Consider the following 25854-nt stretch of genomic DNA (forward strand, 5'->3'; position numbering starts at 1 on the left):
TTAAGCTCCTACTATGTTCCAGGCACTGTTTTAAGCACTGAGGATACAAAAAGAGGCCAAAGACAGGACCTGCCCTCAAGAAGCTCTCAATCTTATGAGGAGAGAGAGGTTCTTTAAGGTCCATTGCACTTGCTACCTCTTCTGTGAAACTTTTTTTGACCTCTCATCCACAGAGAAAGCCTTCTCCCTCTTGGCATTCATTCTGGCATTTTCTATAATCCTATTCTTTGTCATTGACACATTCTGCCTTGTGCCAGACTGACTTAGACATCAAACTCCCATATTAGATTAGAAACTTTCTGAGGTCAGAAAATGTATTTCCCTTTTTTTATTTCTAGGGGGAGCAATAGTAGGCACTTAATAAATATTTGTGGAATTGAATGTCCATCCAAACAAATTATAGTAAAGGGACCAAATCCACTTCATATGTGAACAAATGATCTGAGATAAATTTCCATAGAGCAAAGACTTTGGTTTTTGTCCCTGTATCAATGTCTAGCATAGTACATAGTATGTAGTAGACACTTATAATAATAGCTTATTGAATTATGTTGATTTTTCAGTAAACATAAAGACATATATTAAGTACCTTCTATGTGCCAGGCACTGTGCTAAGTGCTAGGGGTACAAAAAGAAGCAAAAGACAGGCCCTGCCCTCAAGGAATGTATAATCTAATGAGGGAGACCACATGCAAACAAATATATACAAAGCAAACAATATACAGGATAAAAGGGAGATAACAAAGGGAAAACGCTGGAATTAAGAGGGGTTGAGGAAGGCTTCCTATATTGAAACTTAAAGGAATCCAGGGAGGGCAGCAGGCAGAGAAGAGAAAGGAAAATGTTCAAGACAGGGAGAACAGCCAGAAGACCCAGAACTAAGAGATGGAGTGTCTTGTTTGTGGAACAACCAGAAAACCAGTTACTAGATAGAAAAGTACTTGCCAGGGAATGAGGTATAAATAAGAAGACTAGAGAGGTAGGAAGGGGCTAGGTTAAGAAGGACTTTGAATGCCCAGCAAAGCATTCTGTATTTGATTCTGGTGGAGATAAGGAGCCACTAGAGTTTATTGTGTGGGAACTAGAGGTGTCATGGTTGGAACCATACTTGAGGAGAATCTCCTTAGTGATTAAATGATAGATGGATAGGAGTTGGGAGAAGCTTGAGGTAGGCAGAGCTTACATTTAATACACAGTTATTGTAATAGTCTAGGGATAAGGTGATGAGGGCCTGTACTAGAGTGGGGACACTGTCACAGAAGAGAAAGGGGGAAATCATAAAGGTGAAATTGACAGGCCTTGGCAACAGCTTGAATATGGGGGTGAGAGATGGTGAGAATCCAACATGATTCCCCAAGTTGTGAGCCTCAAGGAATGGGAGGGCTCTATTGCCCCCCACATCAGTAGGGAAGGGCTTAGGGGGAGAGATAAAAGATTCTGTTTTGGACATATTGTGTTTAAGATATCTAGTTTGAGGTGAAAGGCAGCTGGAGATGCCAACTTGGAGGTCAGCAGAGAATTGGGGGCTGGATAGATAGATATGAGGATCATCTATATAGACAGTAATGGGAAGTAATGAGATCACCAGGTTATATAAAGAGAGAGGAAAAAAGGGCCCAGGATAGAACTCTAAGGGACACCTATAGTCAAGGATTTCATTTGGAAGAGACTCCGTCAAAGGAGACAAAGAAGAAGCAGTCAGATAGGAGGAGAATCAAGAGAAAATGATGTCCCAAAAACTTAGAGAGAAAATAGTATTAACAAAGAGAGGGTGATCAGATCATTAGTAACTTTAGAGGTTGCAATTTCCATTGAACTATAAGGTCAGAAACTAAACTGTAAGGAGTTAAAAGAGAGTGAGAAGAGAGAAAGTAGAAGCACCTATTGCCTATAGCCTTTTTGAGTATTTTAACTAGGAAGAGATTCTGAGTAATTTTTAGTTGCAATGGAAGGAGCAAGTGAGGGATTTCTTTCAGGATAGAGGAGATATGAGCGTGTTTGTAGGGAGTAGGAAATGAGCCAGAAGACAGGGAAAGACTGAAAATAAGTGAAAGGACAGGGATGACAGAGGGGGCAGTCTTTTAGAAGAGACAGCATGGAAGAGGATCACATGAACAAGTAGAGAGGTTAGCCTTGGTAAGGAGTAAGGCCATTCATCATGTAAGACAGGAGCATCCAATTGCTTTGTGGTCATTGCAATCTTACTCTTCTTTCTTTTCTTTTCTTCTTCCTTCCTTCTTTCCTTCCTTCCTTCCTTCCTTTCTTCCTTTCATTCTTTCTTCCTTTTGTTCTTTCTTTCTTTCTTCCTTCATTCCTTCCTTTCCCCTTATCTTCTTATCTTAGAATTGATACTATCAATTCCAAAGCAGCAGAGTGGTAAGGGCTACACAATTAGGGTCAAGTGATTTGCCCAGAGTCACACAGCTAGGACATATCTGGGGCCAAATTTGAACCCAGGACCTCCCCCAGACCTGGTCTCTATCCACCTAGCTGTCCAGAATCACCTTTTTTTTTTTTAAGGAACATTTTCTCAAATGAGAGGATTCAGACACTTTGACTCTCTTAGCCAGTGAGCAACCCTACAACTCTAGTCTGTAAATCTGAGTTTATACTCTAGCCTTGACATCTATTATCTTTGTAAACATAGATAAGTCATTTGACTTCTCCAAAGCTCAGTACTTGCTGTATCTAATTCCCAGAATTAGTTAGAACAAGTCACTCTTGTAAAGTCTTAGCAGACTTTCAGAATGGGAATTTTTCCACTTCTTGGCAAATGATAGATGGGCAGTTTTCTCTATCTCTTCAGATGACCCAGGGCTTCCTCAAGACAGAGTTTCAGGGATGCTGAGACTGAAGATGAGTAAAGGAGCAGTGTAGGAACATTGATGGGAAAAAAGAGAGTCAATATAAAGGGAGACCAGTCCCAGGACGGTGGAAGATGTTGACTCTGGAGCTGTCTCTCAGCTTTCAGACATTTCCAAATTTCCAATTTGGCAGCCCCACATTTACTGCCAATTCAGCTCAAATCACCTCCATGTCCCTTCCCCCCCACACCCAATCTTTCTCTTTCCTTTCCATTTCTTCTCACACATCTCCTAATTGCCTCCTTTCCTTTGGTTTCCATCTAGTCCCAGCCCAAAGTGCTGCCCAAGGTGCTAAGAAGATCATTTGGCCCCAGCCTTTGGGCCTAATGATCCAGGCTTTGTCTTTCATCCCCTGCCCTTTGGCCCAGCATCAACCCAAACACCTGTTTGTCATTTTTAGACTTTTGGGGAAAGGGCTGACAAACCAACAAATCAACAACTGGGGGTGGGGGTGGGAAAGGGGCCAACAGTCACCTTCACTGGAGGGAAGGCAGACAGAGAGACAGACAGCTCTGAGAGAGCTGGGGATATCAGACAGATAGACAGCTGTCTCTGATCTGTGAGGACTGCAATTAGTTCTTGCATAAAGCAGACAGACATTCATATTACTGAGGGGGAGACATATCAGAGCAGAAGAAAAGTGTTGTGGGGGGCAACCACCCCCAAAACATCCATATAACATCAAGCTGTTTATATCCTCTGCTGTCACTCAGGCTCTAGAGAAACAGGACTGCAGGCAAGATTTGACTCAAGTCAAACCATGAACTAAAAAGTAAATGTAGCATCATTCTTAAAAAAAATAACAATAACAACAACACACTTCTTAGGAGGAGCCATTGATGGAGCCAAAGGACCTGTATTCTCAGCCAAGCACTTTTATTTATTACCTCTGTGTCCTTAGAATCTTTCTAGGCTTCAATTTCTTCATCTGAAAAATAAGAAGTTAGACTTGCCAACCTCTAAGGTTTCTCCTCGTTCTAAATTCTCTGAAATGCCAATATACACTATGGTTTAAAAAAAAACACACACACAACTAGATCAAAATATTCCCCAAACTGAATCTAAACGATGCTGAAATGTCAGTGGGCTCAAGGGCCTGTTTGTGGGTTGGAAGGACTCTCAAGTCTGAAATGAGAACAGTTGTCCAGAATTGTTTCCTTCATTCTTTCTACTGTGTCAACAGAAGATCTAATATTGTAGAGACATGCAGACTGGAAACTGGCTCCCACAAGGGTTTAGGACCATGGGGTATCCTCTCAGCTTTCATTTCACAATCCACAGAGATCTGCAAAACTTCCCTTAATCTCTTATGGCCTGGCCTTCTAAGACTTGACTAAAACTACAAGCCAGGAGTCTTTTTATATTCCTAACCTGTCCTAACTCCTAGGTGAATGAGTACTCCAAGTTTTCTATCTATGGGAACAGATTTTCCTCAAGTTTGGACTTAGTTCTCTGTTTTCCTGTTTGGATGGTCTCCTTCAGCCCCTTCTTTTAGGAGAATTTTGTGAATAAGTAAGGACCCAATTGGGAAGAATTTCAAATCACCTACCCTAACTCATTTATTTCTGAAGTTGGATGAAGTAGGTTTTGTACCATTCCTAAGGGCAATGTGCTCTCTTGGAGACTTCGAACAGCTGGAAGATGAGGGAATATAGAAACAATTGGGGGGGGGGGGCTTTTGCCATGCCCTTAGGTTCACTTTTCCAGCTCACTTCAGCCTGATCTCTTTTCTTCATCCTCTGACTACTACAGACTCTTCCCAGCAGACAGGACAAATGATAATTTTGCTTTGACTTGTTTTTATCCTGGGGTGCCTGGCTAATTCTGGATTTTAGCAAGGATATGTGTGGAATGCATTCTTTTAAAGTCCTTTGGGCATAATTCCAAAATGCCCTCCAGAATGGTTGGATCAGTTCACAGCTCCACCAGCAATGTATCAGTGTCTCCATTTTGCCATATACCCTCCAACATTTATCACTTTCCTTTACTGTCATATTGACCAATCTGATAGGTGTGAGGTGATACCTCCGAGTTGTTTTAATTCAGCAAGGGTATGTTTGGAAAGTGGAAAAGGAAAGCATGTGGAAATTTCTATAAGGAAGACCCAGCGGTCAATAAGAAGATTCAGCTCAGGTCAGTGGATGGACTCAGTAAGACTGTCACTTGGGCCAAGGACGTGATTTACTTGAAGCCAGATGATTTCATAATTTCTTTGTGACTTTAAGGGATGAATACTGTATTTGTAAGGGTCTCTGTGGGTTCTGCAAAGTCCTACCAGAGAAGACTAAGTTAAAGATTAAGCTCTCATTTTATGTGTACTCACTGTTGTCCTATATTTTACTTGGAATAATACACAAATAATGCTTTCTATTCAATTAACTTAATTTGTAAGCAGTCAGTTTCACAATCAGTTTTTTTTTTTTTTAGTTTACAAATAAATTGTTTATATAGTTTCTAGCTTTTTCAGTGTGTTACCTCCTGCTTCCCATTTTTACCTTCTTGCCCCCGTTCTCTTAATATGCCTGGGAGCCACATGTGAACAGATTTCTTCATCCCTTCATCTGGACTTCTCAAGGCAGAAGCTACAATCATATAGGAATGACACCTGTAGAAAGGTGGGGTTTTCCTATATGACCAAACCCTAGAACCTAACTGCCCAATCTTTTGACTATCTGTGATGTAAATGTGATGGTGTAGTTAAGGGATTTAAAGTTGGACTGGACCCATTTTGCAGATAAGGTAAACTGATGCATAGGGAGACAAATTGATTTTAGACAGGTAATAAATGGCAATACTAGAATGTTAACCCAGGATCTTTGATTCTGAATCTAAGGCACCTTCCATTACTGTCCAGTCTCCTATCAGTAGAAACTTATAGAAACTTATCTCTCAGGTGCCTAACCACAAGCTCCTGGCTGAAAGGGAGACAGAATCAAGAGAAAAAAGTGCCCAAATTCAGAGAACCTAGCCCAATTGCAAATAATAAGAAAGACTTGTTCAACTTACAAAAGACCAATCTCTGTTCATGAGCAAATCTCCTTTAGTGCATTTAAGTGTTTGTGCACATGTTAAGTAAGCCCTCTTGAAGTAAGAGAAGGAAATAAGATATCATTAAGAATGAGAAATTACTAAAAATCACTAAAGTCTTCAGTGGAAAAAATATATATACTAGCTCACATTTATGTAGCACTTTAAGATTTTTCCAATGCTTTTTGCACAACAAACCTCTGAAGTATGTAGCACAAATATTACTGTCCCCAGTTCTACAGATAAGAGGTTGAGGGGGCAGCTGGGTAGCTCAGTGGATTGAGAGCCAGGCCTAGAGATGGGAGGTCCTAGGTTCAAATCTGGCCTCAACCACTTCCCAGCTGTGTGACCCTGGGCAAGTCACTTGGCCCCCATTGCCTAGCCCTTACCACTCTTCTGCCTTGGAGCCAATACACAGTATTGATTCCAAGATGGAAGGTAAGGGTTTAAAAAAATTTTTTTTTAAATAAATAAAAAAGAAGTTGAAAAATGATGACTTGCCCAAGACCACTTAGCTAATAAATGTTAGAGCTAGAATTAGAACCCAAATCTCTGGGTATCCAAGTCCTTTCTCCCAAATGTCACATGTAAATCCTCTCAAAAGAGGATTTAATTCACAATGAGCTACACAGCTTGTGTAAAGTGAGGGGCAGCCCCAAAGAACCAGGATTTCTAGGGTGAAAGGCCCTTTCAGAGATTGAGAAACGAAGGAGATAATGAGGCTGCAAGGCCTGGGAAGGGCCCTCAGCCATCTCTCCTGATCTGCTCGGAAAGCTTTCAAAGAGCATGTAGACTACACACAAATAGACATAATCACACGGGGACTCTCTTCTGGTCTCCCCCCACTCCCTCCCTTTTCTCTCCCCTCTGTCTTCTCCTTTCTTCTCCTCCGATCAGACTCACTTTCCCCAGGCAGGGGCGTTGCTGGGAATTCCAGCAAGTTCCCAGAGCTGGGCTACCCCTACCCCTCCTCCTGGCCCGCCCCCTGCCTCCCTTTCAGGGAGCTAAACTCTGGGAACAGTCTTCCCCGCCCCTGACCATGGACAAACTAACAAATGGCCCGGCACCAGACAGCATTTGCTGAGTCCCCACTGCTAGGGGACCAGGGCATGTCGGTGAATTGGCAGGCCAGAAATGCCAAGGGAAGGGCAGAGTGGTGAAGCAGTGAGGGGCCAGACCAGGGAGCCTGCGGGCTGCTCTGTGCCCTGTTGGTGTGGTGTCCGGGGTGGCTGTGACCCCTGTACTCAGAAGACACCTCCCAAACCTTCATCCTCCTTCCCTTCTGTGCCTACAGATCCTTCACTAGGCTGTGCCCCATTCTCCCCTTTCCTTTCTAACGGAGGGCACAAATCTACATTTCAGACCCCCATAACTTCCTTCTCTTCCCGCTCCAAGGGGCAGTCTCTCCATTTCCATCAGGACCTAGCCTGTCCTTCGGCCTCCCAGCTTCCCATTTTGTGTGGACACACACAGAGACACACAGAGCAGTCTTTTGGAGTTACTTGGACAGAATTCATAGCCCCCCCTTTTGTTTAATCCCTTACCTTCTATCTTTGAATCAGTTGTACTAGTTCTAAGACAGAAGAGCAATAAGGGCTAGGCAATGGGGTCACACAGCTAGGAGTGTCTGAGTTCAGATTTGAACCCAGGACCTCCCATCTCTAAGCCTGGCTCTCCATGTACTGACCCACCTAGCTGCAAAATTCATACTCCTTGATATCTTCCCATTGATCCTTAAAATCTGGCATGTTCCTCAAAAGCCTGTCCTTCCCAGTAGCCGAGGATCCCCTGCCTGCCCAAAGCCTGTGTCACCTATTTTCCCTTGGCTAACCATCTCTCCCTCTTTCCCCCTTCACCTCTTTCCTTCTCCCTCCCTCCCTTTCTTTCTTCCTTCCTTCCCTCATTTCCCTTCTGCAGCACTGGCCTGTTTGTCAGCCTCCCTGGCTGGGACTGATTCTCTTTGCCTCCCACACACCACCCCAGCCCTGCCTCCTCCTCCCCTTCTTCTCACACAGGTGAGTGAGCTGATGTGAAAGTTCTAGTTATGACTCAGAAAGAAGGTGTGAGCAGGGCCTCCCTGCGCCTGGGCAGCAGCCCCAGCCCAGTGTGGCAGGACTTTCCCACACTCCTCAAGGGTGTGTTTCCCAGGCTAGTCGTGTTTTTGGAAGGTGCTGTTGCATGTTACCCCTCCTGAGGTCAGGTTGCTCATCCCTCAGGCCCTCCTGTACTGCACCAGTTGGGTGGGACCCCTTCAGGAGCCATGAACCTGAAACACAAAGCTTAGACTCCAAAGGAAATGGATGGAAAGTGTTCTCTGCCGCTCTCACTCCAGGTCCCGTCTGCCAAGGGCAGCATCATGGACCCAAGGCTCTCAGCTTCTCACTTATCTTTGGGAGAGAATCCTTCTCAATTCAGAAGTGAATAAAAAGCGTCAGTATTGAGAGGAGCAGTAACTTGCAGAAATTTTTTCTTCTTTTTTTGCCCACCTCTTCTCATCGCTATCCCTTCCTCCTCCCAGCCTCTCCCACTGGGGTTGGGGAATGGGATAAAGAGCCATACATGATTATTTCAGACTAAAAAGATGCACTTCTTTTTTTCAGAGCAAAAGGGGCCCTCAATTGACCTATAGTCTAGAAACAACCAATTTAAATGCCTACTGTTTGTAGACCAGTTAGACTGTGGAAGAGATATATCTTATTTAGATAAGCTATTCCCTCCCCTCAAGGAATTTAACAGGCTTATTTATAGTACAGTAGAGACCAGATCTGGATCTTAGAATAAGACACTTGAAAACCATGTTACTTTGAGCAAGGCATCTAAACTTATGAGCCTCAGTTTTCTCCTCTATAAAATGGGAATTAAAAAAAAAACCCACAAGCATTTATTGCCTACTATGTGTCAGATACTATGTTATTTTACAAATATTATCTCATTTAATACTCACAACAACTGTGGGAGGTAGGTGCTATTATTAGCCTTGTTTTACAGTTGAGGAAACCAAGGCAGATAGAGTTTAAGTGACTTGCCAAGGGGCATAGCTAGCAGTGTCTGAAGTCAAATTTGACCTCAGGTCTTCCTGATTCCAGGACCAGAATTGTATCCACTGGGCCACCTAGCTGCAATATATTTGCATTACCTTTCACAGAATTCTTGCACTGAAAGCCCTTTTTGCAAACTTTACAAATATGCATTATTTGCATTTCATTTTACATTTTGTCCACCCTGTTGCTACACTTCTGGAAAGAGGTGGTCACGGAAGTGGGAGCAAATGTGGCTGAGACTGATATAACATGCACCGTGGGTTTGAAAAGCTTTCTTTACTAAACTTCATTTTAAAACCATGGTTTTGTTTTTATTTGCAAACTTCTTTCAGCCCCCAAAATAGGACTAGTAGAAGCCTGTCAGAATTCTGCCCTGACTGTCCTGATCTGACGAGGAATCCCTAGGGGGTGAGAATCCAGGACCCACAGCCTCAGACCGGGGCTTTCCCCTGTCAGGAAGCAGCTGGTGATAAGGTCCTGCTTTCTGCATCATTTCTCTAGAGCTCTGCACTGCCTGCCTTCTCGTGAGAACCTTGGGAGTGAGGAAGGCAGACACACTGCCTGAGAACCACCAGAGTGAGAACTCTTTCCCAGAAACTCACCTGCCTGATTATCTGGGGTCAACCAGATAGGACTAAATGCTTTCCAGGATCATCAGTATGATGTGCTGTCAGTCCTATGCCTGCCCACCAGTATTAGCCAAGTGGCCTTCACCAGCATCATCTTTGCCCTTAGAGTCAATTCCTCTTAGCGATTTTGTATAGTGTGCCTACTATGTGCCCAGCCCCATGATGGGATATACAGTAGGGGAGATGGGAGAAGGGCAGACAGGGAGCCAGAAGGAAGCACACAGTTTCACTGGAAGACATGCAGGAAGCTGGGAACAAGACAAAGGAGTGGATGATGAAGTATTCATGGGAATGGTGCCTGCTCATTCTTGGAGACCCAGGCCAGATTGCCTCATAGCTCAGACTCTCAGGTACTTTGGAACAGCCCTTCTTAGGTCTGGTTACCCCACCTGCCTGGTGAGAAAAAGGAAGATCCATGGATGAATCAGAGAAGAGGGAGGAAGGAAGAGCTCCATTCTCTTGGGAGACAGAATGATTGATGGTTGAAGCATGGGTGCTCCAGGCCATTTCAGTTTACAGTTTGATTCCCTTGATGCCCAAGGGTAGCCTCAGCACCCTTCCCATAAGGAGTTCAGATATACTGTTCCTAGAGAAGAGCTGTTTGGTATTACTGAAAGGTACCGTGGGAAAAGCACTGAATTTGGAGTCAGGAGATCTGGACTCAAATACTAGCTATAATACTGAGTCGCTGTGTGACCATAGGCAAGTCACCCTTTCTGGGCCTCATTTTCCTCATCTGTAAAATAAATATCACTAGACTTTTATTTTTAAAAAAGTTTTTAGAAAAATGAGTTATTGTTCTTTTCTTTAAAACCCTTACCTTACATCTTTGAATCAATACTGTGTATTGATTACAAAGCAAAAAAGCAGTAAGGACTAGGCAACAGAGGTTAAGTGACTTGCCCAGTCTCACAGTTAGGAAGTATCTGAAGTCAAATTTGAACCCAGGACCTCCCATCTCTTGGCCTGGCTTTCAATCCACTGAGCTACCTAGCTGCCCCCTCTTTTTGTCATTAATCAGCTTAGCAAAGAGCCTGACACATGGGCACTTAAATGCTGGCTGACTGATTAGTAGAGTAACTGAGAATAGAAGACAGGGATTCCACTCTTGTAAAGCAGGGGATTTAAGTACTTGTTCCAAGGTTGTACAGAATTCTCCCTCAAAATTACACCCTTTCCCAATCATTTTCTGAACTCCTACAAGTCTAGACTTCAGGGTAAAGAGAAACCTTTTGACTGTCCTTTGGCTTAGGGTGTGCTGGTTGCAAACACCAGTGACATTTCCTTGTTTCTTCTCTGGAACAGAGAGATGTGTGACCTTGCATGTTTGCAACCATTTCCACTCTGACCATAAGACAAAGGTTTGAAGAGGTGACTCAGTGCCTTTTACATAATAGACTATTTAGAAACATTTGCTAAATTGAATTGAGAATGGTGAAAATAAGAGAGAGATGACTGGGAGGGAGACAGGAGGCAGAAAGTGGAGGTAGGGAGTCTCCCATGGAAGTTGTCAGTGTGAGACATTGTTGGGAACTCATCGGGAATGCTCCTAGCTTTAGCATCCAAAGGGAACAGTAATTTAAGTGTGCAGACTGATAGGCAGAAACAGGCACCTTAGTCTCCAGGTGAGCTTCAAGGCTGAAATAACAGGCCCAGCACCCCCTAGACAAGGCTACTTCCCACCACTCGAAGCAGGGTCAAGGTGTGAAAGTTTAAAGGGAGTCAGGAAAAGAGCCACCAAAAAGCTCTGAGCAGGGCTGAACTTGCTTTTCAAGCTTTTGAAAGAGGTCTCGGCTGCCAGTTGGCTGGTACAGGTCCAAACCCACAGCACTGTCACCTGAGGCCAGGCTGACCCCAGTCCCCTAGCCAACATCCCTGGGCCAGCTGGTTTCCACTCCCAGGCCAACAGTGGCCCTGCCGTGGGAAAACCACTACCTGTAATTCCCGAGGGGTGGAGATGCCTGAGCCAGAATCTATCTCAGAATGGGCAATGAGTATTACGTCTAGGAGCTCCCTGGTGACTCAGGATGAGCTGGTACCAGTGGCTCCTCCCCCAGGAGCATGCTTCCTTGGCACACGCCAGAAAGATCTCTCACTCTTTGCCTGATTTCAGTCCCCTAAATCAGTGTTGAGTCCGGGCTGAAGCAGAGCAGCACTGGGCCTCCCAGGACACCTCCAGCCTGCCTTGCCACATAGAGGACCAGAGAAGGATCCTGCTGTGAAGATGCCCCGTGTGTGGAAAGGCAGAGCGAGAAGCTCTGATCTCCTCCTTCCCCCATTCCCCTCTCTATATACCAGGGCTCCCCACCCAAAACAATGCTCACATGGTGGTTAATTCTGCCCAGGGGAACCCTTTCAGGGGAAGGAGGTCTGGGAATGGCTGGGCTAGGGAGGGAGGAAAGAAATGGTCACACTAAGCTCCTACTGCTGTGCTCCAGGAACAGAGGCTAGGAGCACAAGTGATGCTTCTCACCTGCCACCCCTGCCCAGCCACCTGTGCTGTATTTGTATTCAGATACTAACATCCCACGCTCCCCATTGGTTAGATTGCAACCAGCAGGCAGTGAGGCTGGGAGGTGTCTCCCAGCTCCCTTCAAATATTTTCCCACCAAAAAGGCTTTGTGTCATCATCCTTAACAAGAAGAGGAAAAATGTTCCCATGAATTTGGTGTTAATTGTATCAGCCAGCACCTCCCTCTCAGGGCCTTTTCCCCCCTCATCTTAACATGACAGCTTGGGAGGAAACAAATCCTTTAGGGAAAGAGGGAGTGAGAGGCAGGGCTCAGGCATGGAGGGTCTGGCTTCCCCCCCACCAGCTATAGGTTCCCCTTCCAGTGTACCCCAGACAGGTGGGATATATGGATTGGGGCTGCAGGGGGAGATCCAGCGGTGCTTCTTAGACTAGGACAGGCAGGGGCCAGAGGAGGCTTGGCACCCTGATTCACAGGCAAATCAAAGGATCCTGGGGAGGCCTTCGGAACAGAATCCTTGGCCTGGAAGCTGGGGGGGGGGGCAGAGAATACCAAGGACCTTAGGCTCCCAACAGGGAAGGGACCTAATGAAAATGGTATTAGGAACCCTGCAGTCACACTCGTGTCAGATGGATTAGAATTTGATGCATTGATGCAGGTCCTAGCAGGAGGGGAGGGTAAGGCTGCAAAATCAGGATTTTTCCTACCTACAAACACGATACTTAGTGCCTGGTTCACGTCCCTACATACACAGGCAGAGCAGGTCCTTGTTCAATCACTAACCAAAAGGCAAGATCCAGACGTGACAGTTCAGCGGCCCCCTGCCCTTCTCCCTGTCCCCTGAAAAGCTGCCACAGCCCCTGAGTGCGTAGGTGGCCAGTTGCAACAGTAAGTAACAGGGTTACATGGTCACACAATGAAGCAGCATCACAAATGTTGCAATTCTTAGGGCCCGTGGGAGAAGGGTGTGTCAGGGAAGTGAGGCCCCACAGTCCCCTCTCCCAGCCTCCCACCCTGGGCAGCCACCCGGGCTCCCACTCCCTGGGGAGCTGCCTCTCCTCCGATGAAATCTCCATCATCCCCCTGTCCACGGAGAGATAACAGCATCTCTGAGCCACACAGTAGCACCAGCAAGGCTCACTCCAGGCCATTCCCTCCTCTATCATATTACCCTGATCACACCCCTCCCTCTATCCTTTTCCCTCTCTAGGTGGGGAATTTCCCTCCATGAGTCCCTCCTCTTGGCTAATTCTCTGCCTGCTCCTAGCCCAGCTCCTACCTACCATCAAGAAACCGTGTGTGTGTGTGTGTGTGTGTGTGTGTGTGTGTGTGTGTGTGTGTGTCTGTCTGTCTGTCTGTCTGTCTGTCTGTCTGTCTGTCTGTCTGTGTTCCCCCGGTGATCTAGCTCAGACTGGTGTCATTGAGGAACCGGGGGATGAAGTGTTGGTGCTCTACATGAGGCTCTCTCCTTTCTCCATTCTTTCTTGCTCTTCTTTTATCCCAATTGCTATTGTGCCTGACTCCCCTGACGTGACTCAGCCCTGCGTACCCTGACCTTCCACACCCAGGAGTGACTAAATCTATAGAGCCCTGAAGACAAGCTGCAGTGCCAGGAGGACAGGCACCCTCACAAGAAGGGGCTGGGGCTTTTGTGAACAGAGATCAACCTAGAGAATTAGGAGGCACAGAATCAAAGGGAAAAGAATTCAACAATCTAACTGGCTAGAGGACTATATATAGATACTATATCTAGGCCCTCAGTTAGAATCAGAGCTTATTAAAGCTGGAAGAAGCCTTATAGATTCTTCTCAGACAGCTCATTTTACAGATGAGGAAACTGAGGCCCTGCTATTGCAAATGGGAGGTGTACTCTATGGTTTGGCCTGTGGATTTGTCTGCCACCAAAGCATCCACAAATTTTACTTGGAATCCTATTTAACCCTTCTGTCTTGGTCTCCTTAGGTGTGTAACTGTGATAAATACCTGAAGATCTCCAAAGAGAAGATCAGACACTTGATGAAGATCAGTGGTTACCTGTCAGAGGAAGACAATGCAGGTGAATAGACAGTGAGCCTTGGATGGGGCTCCCTCAGAGTTCCTCAGCCTCACTCAGCTGCCATGGTCAGTGGCCTCAGTCCAACCAGTTTACTGACCTTCATGAAGGCTGGAGAAACCTCCTAGGGGAATGACTTGTCCGATTTCCCATTGGGAAAGCATATTGTGTATATGGTTTAAAAAGTGCTTTCCCAAAAACTCATATGAGGCAATGCAATTCTTTTCTTGCCCATTTTACAAATGAGAAAATCAAGGCACCAAAAAGATTTCAACATATATACAAATAAGCCTATCTAAGCTATAGTATCAAAGAGACAAAGAAAAGATCTGGTACAACATGCCCCAGGAAAGTTTGGGGAAGCAGAGAGCACTAATAGTTCAACAGTGTACCTCTCTCTCTCTCTCTCTCTTTTTTTTATAAAAACCCTCACCTTCCATCTTGGAGTCAATACTGTGTATTGGCTCCAAGGCAGAAGAGTGGTAAGGGCTAGGCAATGGGGGTCAAGTGACTTAGCCAGGGTCACACAGCTAGGAAGTGTCTGAGGCCAGATTTGAACTTCCCATCTCTGGGCCTGGCTCTCTATCCACTGAGCCACCCAGCTGCCCCCCAATAGTGTACCTCTTAACCTCAGTTTCCTCACCCAGAGTCAATCAACAAGCAATTATTAAGGGCTAACTATGTATCAGGCACTATGCAAAAAACAAGCCTGACTCCCAAAGAGCTCAGAGTCTAGTGAGAGAGACAGCATGGAAACAACTGTACCAAAATGGGAGAAAGGAGAAATTAGGAGTGATTGCAGAGGGAAGGTACTAGCATTAAAGGGGGATCAGGAAAAACTTTTTTTCCATATTAATTTATTTGAATACTTTTCTCCAATCATTATAGTGGAGATGGAAGACAGAAAAAAAAGATGAGCATGAGGGAAATTCAGGTTAAGGTTAGGAGAATTGGAAATTGTATACAGAAGGGAGAAATTAGGATTAGGTTTGGGTTAGGGGAATTTCTTTTTTTTAAAAAACATCTTGTATAAGATGGAATTTTAGGCAGGACCTGAAGAAGCTAGGGAAGTCAATAGGCAGAAATGAGGACTGGAAAGGACCAGTGGATATGGCAAGGAAGAGCTCACTGGTAACTTGGATGAGGGCCGTTTCAAGTTAAGTGATACTGGAAACCAATTACCAAAGGTTGAGCAGTCAAACAATAGTGTTGTTCAGTCATGTCCTACCTTTCATGACCCTGTAGGCCATACTATCTTAGCAGAGATACTAGAGTGCTTTGCCATTTCCTTCCCCTGTAAATTAAGGCAAACTGAGGTTAAGTGATTTACCCAAGGTCACACAGCCAGTACAAGAATTCAGATCTTCCTGACTATCCACTAAGCTATCTGGCTGCCCCCAAAGAAGAGTAAGTAGAGCCAATGAGCACAGCCTAAGGATTTGGCTGGCAAAAGGAGTTAATAGATAAGGCAATAGTATCCAGGGGTGGTAAGGGCAGGTGAAGGTTTTTACAGAATGGGGGAAGCTAAGCCACATTTTTGTGGGCAGCTAGAAAAGAACTGATAGACAAGAAGAGACTGAAGATAGAGAAAGAGGGATGAGACTGAGGGATGATCTGCTGGAGAAAACAGGAGAATAGGATCCAGAGTCCATGTAAAAACTGACCTTGGCCAGTTCTTTAAGATAAAGTAAAGGGTAAGCTCTAGGCAAATGTCCTCCACTTTCTCAGAGTACTAGGAAGGCAGTCTTCAGCTGAAGGTTGCAGGGAGAGAGGTCTGGGAAATTCAGCCTCTTCTAATCCACAACCTCCTTCCCTTCAGCCTGCAAATTGGAATAGGTCACTACCAGCCCTTAAAACAACCCTGCCATCGCCTTGAGCTATCCTAGATTTTCCCTTTCACTGCCAAATTGCTAAGAAAAAGCTGTTTACCCTCAGCCACTTATCCTCTCATCTTCCCTCATTTCTTAACCCCCAACTAGCAAGCTTCTGACCCCACTACTTGACTGTAGCTTTCTTTTCCCAAAAAATCTTCTAATTGCAAAAACTGATAATAGCATTTTCACAGCAACCCACTTCTTCCTGGATGCTCTCATCTCCTTGGCCTTCACTACGTGGCTCCCCCTGGTCCTCCTACCTCTCCCACTGCTCCTTCTCTAGTCTCTTGAATTCTCATCTGTCTCCCACCTATTATCATACCAAGGGTGTTCCCCAAGGCTCTGTCCTGGGCTATTCTCTTGTCTAGACTTTTCTTTTTTGCTAATCTCATTAGCTTTCTTGGGTTCAATTACCATCTGTATATGACTTCTAATACTTTAGAATTTCTCTCATTTTTCCACCATCCCTAATGTACCTTCCCAACCTCTACTTACCACTTCTCTGCTTTCTTTTATGTATTATTTCCCCCCTTTGGACTGTAAACTCCTCGAGGGGAGAAACTGCCCTTTTTTGTATTTGTATTTGTATTTTGTATCTGTATCCCCTTGGCACATATAGGTGTTTAATATATGATCCTTGATGGATTGGTTACTATCTACATACTTGGTTCTAATCTCTTGAATTCTAGTCCCATATGAACTGCCTTCTAGGGTTCGCTACCTGAATGGCCTGTTGGCATTTCAAACTCAGTATGGCCAAATCAGAACTCCTTATCTTCTCCCCTCCAACCCACCAGCCCTCTAAATTTCCATTTCTGCTGGGGCACCACTATTTTTCCAATCATCCAGGTTTGCGACCTTAAAGTCATCCTAGAAACTTCTATCTTCCTCATGACCCTCTCCTTCCATATCTAATTAATTGTCAAGTTTTCTTCATTCTACTTCCACAGTATCTTTGTTATTTATGTCTTTCTCTCCACTCACACATCACCACCCAAATTTAGGCCCTGTTCTCAGGTGCTTCCTAAAGGATCTCCCTCCTTCCATCTCTCCCCCCTCAGCCCATCAACCAGAATAATTTGTCTCCAAGTTGACCACTTCACTCATTCCCTGGAAGCTCACAAATGGTCAATGGATCTTTCTCCCCGAAGGATACAATCCTATCTCCTAACATTTGCAGCCCTTCACAATCTATCTCCAACCTAGCTTTTCAGCTTTATTGCCCATTACTCACCTTCATGCACTCTAGTACAGCCAAAAGGCTTGCTCAGCATTGCTTACTCCTTCTTCCTTCCCTTTATTATTTTACAGGTTGTCTGTCACACTGAAATGCCTGCCATCGCCTTCACCTCTCAAAATTCTTAATTTTTTTTAAACCCTTACCTTCCATCAAAATTGTGTGTTGGTTCTAAGGCAGAAGAATCATAAGGGCTAGGCAATAGAGGTTAAGTGACTTGCCCAGGGTCACACAGCTAGGAGGTGTGAGATTTTAAACCAGGAGCTCCCATCTCTAGGTCTGGCTCTCAATTCACTGAACCACCTAGCTGCCCCAATTCTTAGCTTTTTTTCCTGCCCACAAAGCTCAACTCCATTGTTACGTCCTAAAAGGAGCCTTTCCTGATCTCCCTAGTTATTAGTTTATCCCTCCTCAAATTACATTGGATCGACTGACCTGTTTATAACTATGTTTTCCCCTACTACAAAGTAGGCTTCTCAAAGACAGCTACTGTTTTCATTTTGTCTTGGCTCCCTAGTGCCTATCATAGTGCCTTTCCACATGGTAGCCATTTAATAATGCCTCCTGAGCTGATCACATTAAAATGAAAGGCCATAGTGAAAAGGAACTACAAAAGCACTTATATGGTGGTTCCCCAAGATAGAGATTTAGTCAGGGAGAGGAGGAGCAGGGAGTTTGAAATAAGACCATCACCTGCTCTAAATAGTCAAACATTCTAGGCCTCAGGTCCTTCTAAATTAAGGCGCTTCTAGAGAAGAACAAGTATAAACTAGGATATAGTTTGATTTGGATTAAGAGGGAAGGGACAATTATTTCCATTTCCTTAACTAGGATCTGAGATCTCACCTAACTGCCTGGAAACCATGTAACTCCTCTTCCCTTGTGGAAAAGAAATTCCACATAATTCACTTTCTAACCCCAAACCTTCCAAACTGATGATTTTTAATTAAATGGAGGAGGCAGAGGGAGAAAACAGAGAGGGAAACACTGATGTTACTGTCCCATTACTAGGAACCAGGACCTTTGCCTTATTCATAGGTGTTCTCATGACAAATTTTGTCCCAGACCAAAGACTAGGACTCTTTTTTTTTTCTTTTTTTTTTTAAATATATTTTATTTGATCATTTCCAAGCATTATTCGTTAAAGACATAGATCATTTTCTTTTCCTCCCCCCCACCCCCCATAGCCGACGCGTAAGTCCACTGGGCATTAGATGTTTTCTTGATTTGAACCCATTGCTTTGTTGATAGTATTTGCATTAGAGTGTTCATTTAAAGTCTATCCTCTGTCATGTCCCCTCAACCTCTGTATTCAGGCAGTTGCTTTTCCTCGGTGTTTCCACTCCCATAGTTTATCCTTTGCTTATGAATGGTGTTTTTTTTCTCCTGGATCCCTGAAAGTTGTTCAGGGACATTACACCGCCCCTAATGTAGAAGTCCATTATGTTCGATTATACCACAGTGTATTAGTCTCTGTGTACAATGTTCAAAGACTAGGACTCTTAAGAGTATTTGAGTCTATGGCAAAAGACAGATAGAAATGTCTCCCCAGCTGCCCATGATGCAGTTTCTAGCTGTGGGCTAGGTGCTCACCAGTGCGTTGGCTGTCTGTTCCAACACTGAGTCTGGACTGCCAAGGAATTGGGGACCAAGAGGCCAGGTAAGGAGATTAGGCAGGCTGCCCTCCTACCCTTGCTCTAGTGCCTTTGTTTTATGGCTAGGCTGGTGTGTTATTAAAGGGACAATTAATTGTTGTCTAATCGTTCATTTGCATTTTGCACCTGGGGCACTGAGAGCTTTCCCAGGGTTGGGGCACACTTTCTATTCTGGCTGTTTGGACTTGTGCTAATTCTCTAGGAAAGTCTTTTCAAGCCCAGACAGCTCTGCTTAGGGGAGGGAGTTGCCATCATGGTGGTCCATATGAGGGTCTGGGGGTTGAAGAAGAGATAGGTAGGCCTTGGATAGAAGAGTGCTAGCAGCATTTCTTCTCTAGATAAGGGCCCTTAACTCTGCATCTGAGCCCCCAGACCTTCCGAGTGGGGCTCCATCCTGGATGCTGGTAGAGCATAGAATCTTGGGGTTTCAAATGGGGAGATACTTTAGAAATCATTCCAGTACCTCCTCATTTAACAGGTGAAGAAATCAAGGCCAAGAAAAAAGCCAAGGCTATCTGCCACCCAAGTTAGTATTTGTGTGACAGAGTTAGAATCCCTTGACCCAACTCCAATCTTCTCTCCATTTCCATCATGCTTAGGAAATAAGATGAAAGTACTCAGTGCACATTAATAAGCAAAGGAAAACTAGGGTCTGTTGGAAATTGCCAAGGGCTCTTCCATGTAAAGTGTTCTGCAAACCCTAAGGTATTATATTAAAATCAGCTGTTAATGTTAATATTACTAGTGAAACGCAGGGTAAAATGTGAGAAAGGGAGTGCCATTGGTCACACTTTATGGAGGAAGCCAGGGCAGCCTGTTTGATGGAGTTAAAAATCGAAACCCATTCCCAACTCCTCTCACTGTGAAGATTTAGGAGCTACTTCTCTACCACATTATCAAATTAATTATTGAATCAATAAAAAAGGATTAGTAGTAATCATAAAGGATGAGACAGGGAGAATCACAGTTCCCAGTCTGCCTCCAGAATTGCAGGGAAAGAACAAGGCGAGACAGGATTGATTCTTTTTCCAAACTTCACTCATAGCAACAACAACAAAAATTTGCCTCAATGTACCATGGAGGTCTGATTGTGGCCTCATCAGTCACGCAGACAGAGGAAGAGAGATTTAATTCATCCAGAATGTCAGCACCTCGTTCTGGGTTCATTCAAGGGCGAATGTTCAGTACTCTTCCCTCCCCTCCCAGTCCTCAACCACACAACCCCACAAGCCCTGTTTCTACACAAAGAACATTTGGGTCCCTCCAGCAATCCCAGGGTGACCATTTGTTTCTTCACATTTGGCACAGTTGTCCCCAGTCTTTTCCTGAGAGTCTCAGACTGGGCTGGGCTGTGTGGGACAAAAAAAGAAGAGAAGGGAGACCTGCTGGGAGGGAAGAAACCCCCACCATCACTCCCACCCCTCCTTCCCATCCTCTTCTCCTTAGGGCTGTCTTGGGCCTGGGCTTGGGGCTACCTAGGCTTACACCTGCCTATTGAATACAAAGTTTCAGCCAAACTGAAACTCAGGCAGGGACTATAAAAAGAATTAGGTAGAATAGAAAGAGAGCTAGTTTAGAATCAGGACCTGAGTTCAAATCTTTATTCCCAGCTCTATAACATACATTTATGGCTTTGGGGCAGTCACTTAACCTCTCAAGACCTTAATTTTCTTATCTAAAAAAATTAGAGAGTTGAACTAGATAACTTCTAAGGCCTGTTCCAGCTCTAAATCTGTGATCTCTTGGCTACCCTGGCAGGTGACTGATTAGGGATGAAAGTAGGGCCAGGCAAGGACATAGGAAGGGGTTAGCTAACAGCTGCCTCCTCCCAACCTCTGCTCAACCTAAATTATCCCCTTCACTCCCCAGCCAAGGCCACCAAAGTCTCCTCTCCAGCCACAGTTTTCAATCCTTCTCCTAGCTCCTACCAGAAACTCTTTGTCAGTTAATAATAGGATTGGAGTGGATTCATGGGAAGTGAGCTATGGGCATTCACCAGGCTGTCAGAAGGGCATAGGTCACACCCCCTGATGTTTGTCACCATCCCCTGTGAGCAGGCTGGTACCAGGATGAAGCTTTTGTCCTCACAGTCCTTGCTGGGCAGCCCTGACACTCCTTGTCAGTGTCTAGGGGCCTTTGTGTTCTATGGCCTCTATCATTAGCCACTTGGCTTTCATTCATTCATTCTTCCATTTCTAGGGTTCTTCTAAGTCTGAAACTGTTCAGCTCTGGGCTATTATGGCTTCACTATACAAATGATTATATATCCTGTGCAAAAAATCATGTAAGAAAAATTGTAGCTGACATTGATGTAGCGCTTTATGGTTTGCAAAACATTTTGAGATAGCTAGACAGATATAGATATATCTATATATCTATGCCTATAGATACAAAATAGTTTTTAATATAGTGTATGTACTCTATAATCCTATGAAAAGAAAAGCCAATCACCCCCTTGTGACTGGGCATTGGGCATAGCCCAGCAGAACATTTCCCCCCTGGCACCAGTCCTTAGGCCACCCATTTCTTCTCTGCTCCACACAGGTTTCCTCAATGCAGAGAGCTGGGAACTAGGGCAGACACCCCTTTATCCTGGTGGTAGTCTTGGGGAGGTGTCACTTCCCTCCCTCTCTTCCCCTAACAGCTCGGCACTGATGGGTCTCTGCAGGAGTTCAGCCCACAAACCACTTTAAAACTAGAAAAAGTCTGCCCAAGTTACCTCCAGTCAATCAGTATGTTTACTGGTTTGGCTCCCAAGGATAGCAGTTTAATTTGCAGTGAGGCTCATAGGACAGCAAGTTCTAACTTGTGGTTAGGGTTTGTCTCAACCCAGAACTGGGAAGACAGGAACTTCTGGGAATCTGCTCCCCTCGGCCATCTTCTCCTTGCTTCTCCTGGGCCCTCTACCTGCCCCTTTACATTTAGCCCCCTTTAGACCCTGAGTCCATGAAGTCAGTCTATTTGCTAGAGGGACTAGAAGAGAGGCAGAAACTAGACAGCATCCTCCCTTGGGGGACTTGACTGCCTAGCCTCCATAGTATAGCCTATAGATACCACCATCCAAAGTCTGAGGCAGGATAGAGACCCTTTCTAAAAGAGCACTTTCTAAAAGAAAAATGAGGAGCAGCTGGGTATCTCAGTGATTGAGAGTCAGGCCTAGAGATGGGAGGTCCTAGGTTCAAATCTGACCTTAGATACTTACCAGCTGTGTGACCCTGGGCAAGTCACTTGACCCCCAATGCTTAGCCCTTACCACTCTTCTGCCTTGGAATCATACACAGTATTGATTCCAAGATGGAAGGTAAGGGTTTAAAAAAAAAATGAAAGACTCCTGGCAAGGTTCTTTTCCCTGAACCTCAATTTCCTCATGCGTAAAAAGAAATGGGGGCAGCTAGGTGGCTCAGTGGATAGAGAACCAGGCCTGAAGACTCAGATCAAATCTGGCTTTAGATACTTCCTAGCTGTGTGACCCTGGGAAAATCACTTAACCCCCATTGCCTAGCCCTTACCATCGTTCTGCCTTAAAACCAATACATAGTACTGATTCTAATGCAGAAGATGAAGATTTAAATTTTAAAAAGGAAAAGAAATGATAATACTTGTCCTTGCTTGTAAGGGTCAAATGAGATGATGGATGTTAAAGCATTTGATAACCCCTTGTATTCTTAGAATGCTTTATAGTTATTATTAGGTATTGGGGAGCCATAGAAGGTTTCTGAGCAGTGAAAGGATGTGATGATGGTGATAATTGCAATGAGGGACATTTACATAGCATTTTAAAGTTTGCAAAGCACTTTATGTATGTTATCATCCTCCAGCCTCATGGGGACTCTGAGAGATAGATACAGATATTATTATCACCTCATTTTGCAAATGGGGAAATTGAAGTTCAAATAAGATAGGGATGTGCCCATAGTCACACCACTAGTAAATGTCTGAGAAAGGACTTGGAGCCAAGCCTGACTCTATAGCCTCTATCATGAGAAAAATCTGACAGCATTATGTAGGAAGAATCAAAGATGTGGAAGTAGAAATATGGAAGGGAAGAGCCTAGAATCTGTAATACAAGATAGGATATTCCTGCAGTAATCTAGGCTGAAAGGGAAAAGCATTTTAAATAGATAGTGTACAATATTCAGAAAGAATGAAAAGGAGAAGTTAAGAAAGATAAAACCTCATTAATTCAGACTCCTGGTTGAAGTTAATATTTATAATGTAGAAAATTTTTTGTTCGTAATATAGGAGAGAGGGAAAAGTTTGCTCTGCTAATTAAGAGTGTAAACAATTGATGGGGAGAGAATGTTGACAGGGCCCTTGGCTACCTTGCCAGGGTAGCCTTGGCTACCCTGATGATGAGGGTCCTGATAGCAGCCCTGGGACAAGGAGACATCACTCTGAGCCTGGGGCACTAGATCAGCACAGTCCAATTTCCCAGACTCCTTCTCTGGCCTGAGACCCTAGAGCAGCTCTCTAGCTGGTCACAGGCATGCAAGATAAGCCCCAGGAACACACAGGAGTTTCCCTTCCTTGTCAAGTGGGGTTCAGATAGAGTACAAAGATGCCCAGAAAGGAAGGTACTGGTAAACCCAGATGATCATCTTCCCTGCTGTACCAGTGGTCTTCCCCTGCCCCTTTCATCTCCCTGGCACACCATCCTACACTGGCAGCCCCAGGGGTCACTTCTTCAGTGAAATCCTGGTTTCTCCTGAGCTCTTGAGTTCACCACAAGCAGCCCCAGCAAGGGAGAAAATGCCATATAAACTACTTGAGGAGAGCTATCATTTCTTTTTTTGTCTTTCTGTCTCCAGTTCCTTGAGCATAAGTAAGTATTTAATAAATGTTTGTCAAGTGGAAATGAGGCTGGTTCAAGCCTCAAGGCTGTTCCTTCCTGTTGGAGCTCTACTGAATTAACTTCTCTTCCTTGCTGACCTCTGTTTTCAAACTTTTAAATCATTTTAGCAGCACCCATGTGCGTGGAGAAAACTGTTAAAGCAAATGATTGCTGCTTTTTAATTTTGTGCTACAGGATGTACTTGGAAATACTTTCTTCACAAATACTCTGATGGTTTGAACTCTTTTTGCTATCTCAGACTGGCCTTCCCAGTTTAAGTATGCTACCTGCCCACCCAAGTCTTCCCTGCCCTACCCAGTCCTGCCCTGGGCCCAAGCTGGAAACTGCTGAGAGATGCCGCCTGCCCCCTTTCTTCTCTTCTCAGCAGTCAGTGTTGCACAATCTTGCTCCTTTGTCCTCCTTGTCTTATCTGGAGTATCTGTGACAGATAGCAGCCACCTTCCCTGCCTCCCTGTAGCCAGGACAATTTCTCAGCCTTGTAACTTTCCTTATCATCAGATCTCAAACCAAGAACATGTTTCCCAGAGACCTTTGAGCCCCAAGAATGTTCCTTAGGTGTGTTTTCCAACCTAAGCAGTCTTTTGGAGTCCAGGTTCTGCTACTCAGGGATCACCCAAGTAGGTCAAGTCCCCGCTGGGCCACTTTGGGACATGTGGGCATGACAGAATCCTGGGAGAATTACAGAGATAGCTCCTTCTTTCTTGGCTTGCCCCCCTGCCCAGGTGCTCAGGGTCTTACAAGGCAGACCAAGCAAGCATTAGGGTCCTACTTTCCATGGCACCCATGTGCCTGCACAGGGTGTGAGACACCGCAAGAATGACAGTATGCAACTTCCCCATGTGGATAGGGTACTTCCCTCTCCCAGCAGCAGGAAATGCTGTGGCTTTCACCATGGTAAGAAGCTCCACAGAACCACTTACACATTATCACGATACAGTGGAAAGAGTGATAAGTTTGGGGTCATAACATTTGGGTCCTTTCTTAGGTCTCCATCATACACCCTGTCTGACCTTAGGCAAATCCCCACCCCAGGGCCTTAATTCTGTTATCTATAGAGGTGGTTCTAACTGCCTGGTGAAGTCCCTTCTAGTCCATTTCCATGATTCCTCTTCCTCTAGGAATTCACCAACATTGTTCAGAAGGGGGGGGGGGGGGGGTAAGAGTTCCTGGTCTGTGGCTGGTGGCTAGTTTGTTTCTGGTTTCTGGCCCAGGAGATGGAGGCAGTCTCTGGACAGAATCAGGCTCATCTGTGGCCCTGACTAGTATCCTAGGATGGCCAGCCTCTCACTTTATTTTCCTTGTCTGTGAAATGAGAATAGTTGTGGGGCTCAACCAAGATAATGTATGGAAGCTCTCATTCTTATCTTATTCCTATTCGTCTTCTTTTCATTATATCCTACCACCTCCCCAGAGGAGAGCTCAGAGGGCCTGGATGGGGAACAGCAGCCAGGTGCCTGTCTTCTCAGCATCACTTCCTAACTAATTCAACCAGCTCAAAGCTAATATTCTTCTAATGTTTTTTTTATTATTATTATTAGTTTGTGGGAGATGTTGGAAATAGTCCTTGTGCCCTCAAGGAATTGGTCTTCAATTGCAGAGATACAACCAAATATGTATATTACAGAGAAAATTGAGGCAGAAAAAGGCACTCCCTGGGGAGGAAGCTGACCCTTGAACTGACCTTTTGGGGGAAGACTAGGTCCCCAGAGGCACATTTGTCTAGTTGACTCCCCTCCTCACCCACCCCTGGGGGGCACAGTGCAAAATCCTCCTCTTTATAACCAGCCTTTTAATATGGGCTGTTCTGCCTGGAACCTTTTGAAGTCCATTCATATTAAATGCCACACTTGGGCCCTGGGGCCTAGGTATCAGGAAGGTGCAATTTTATAAATTAACAAAAGTATAATAAAGGTAGAAAAGAAACTAGAGCCCAGTGGCAGGAGCAGCAGCTTAAAGCTTTCCCTGGGCCATGGGTGAATTTGATGCTGCTCTCCTGACTTCTAAGGCCAGGCTCTTTCCCCATACACCCCAAACAACACAGGATCCTTAGCAATCCTGGATCCTGTCTGGGGCTGAAAGGAATTTTCAGGGGAAGAAGAGATCCATGTGTCCTGGGTCAGTCTGCAAAGGATTCTTAGAGGAAGTGAGACT

At 44.8% G+C, this 25854-nt stretch overlaps 1 protein-coding gene across 11 annotated transcripts in view; it reads left to right on the plus strand.

Moving 5' to 3' along the window:
* The window catches only part of EXD3 (exonuclease 3'-5' domain containing 3), a 490105-nt gene that overhangs the window by 458943 nt on the left and 5308 nt on the right, over positions 1 to 25854 (plus strand). For all 11 annotated transcript variants that reach the window (XM_056812745.1, XM_056812746.1, XM_056812748.1 and 8 more), the window contains one exon: positions 13995 to 14088. In XM_056812745.1, the coding sequence (XP_056668723.1) occupies positions 13995 to 14088 (94 nt within the window). The remainder of the gene's footprint in view (positions 1 to 13994; positions 14089 to 25854) is intronic.

This window comes from Monodelphis domestica, chromosome 1 (assembly GCF_027887165.1).
Source record: "Monodelphis domestica isolate mMonDom1 chromosome 1, mMonDom1.pri, whole genome shotgun sequence".
Taxonomy (NCBI): Eukaryota; Metazoa; Chordata; class Mammalia; order Didelphimorphia; family Didelphidae; genus Monodelphis; species Monodelphis domestica.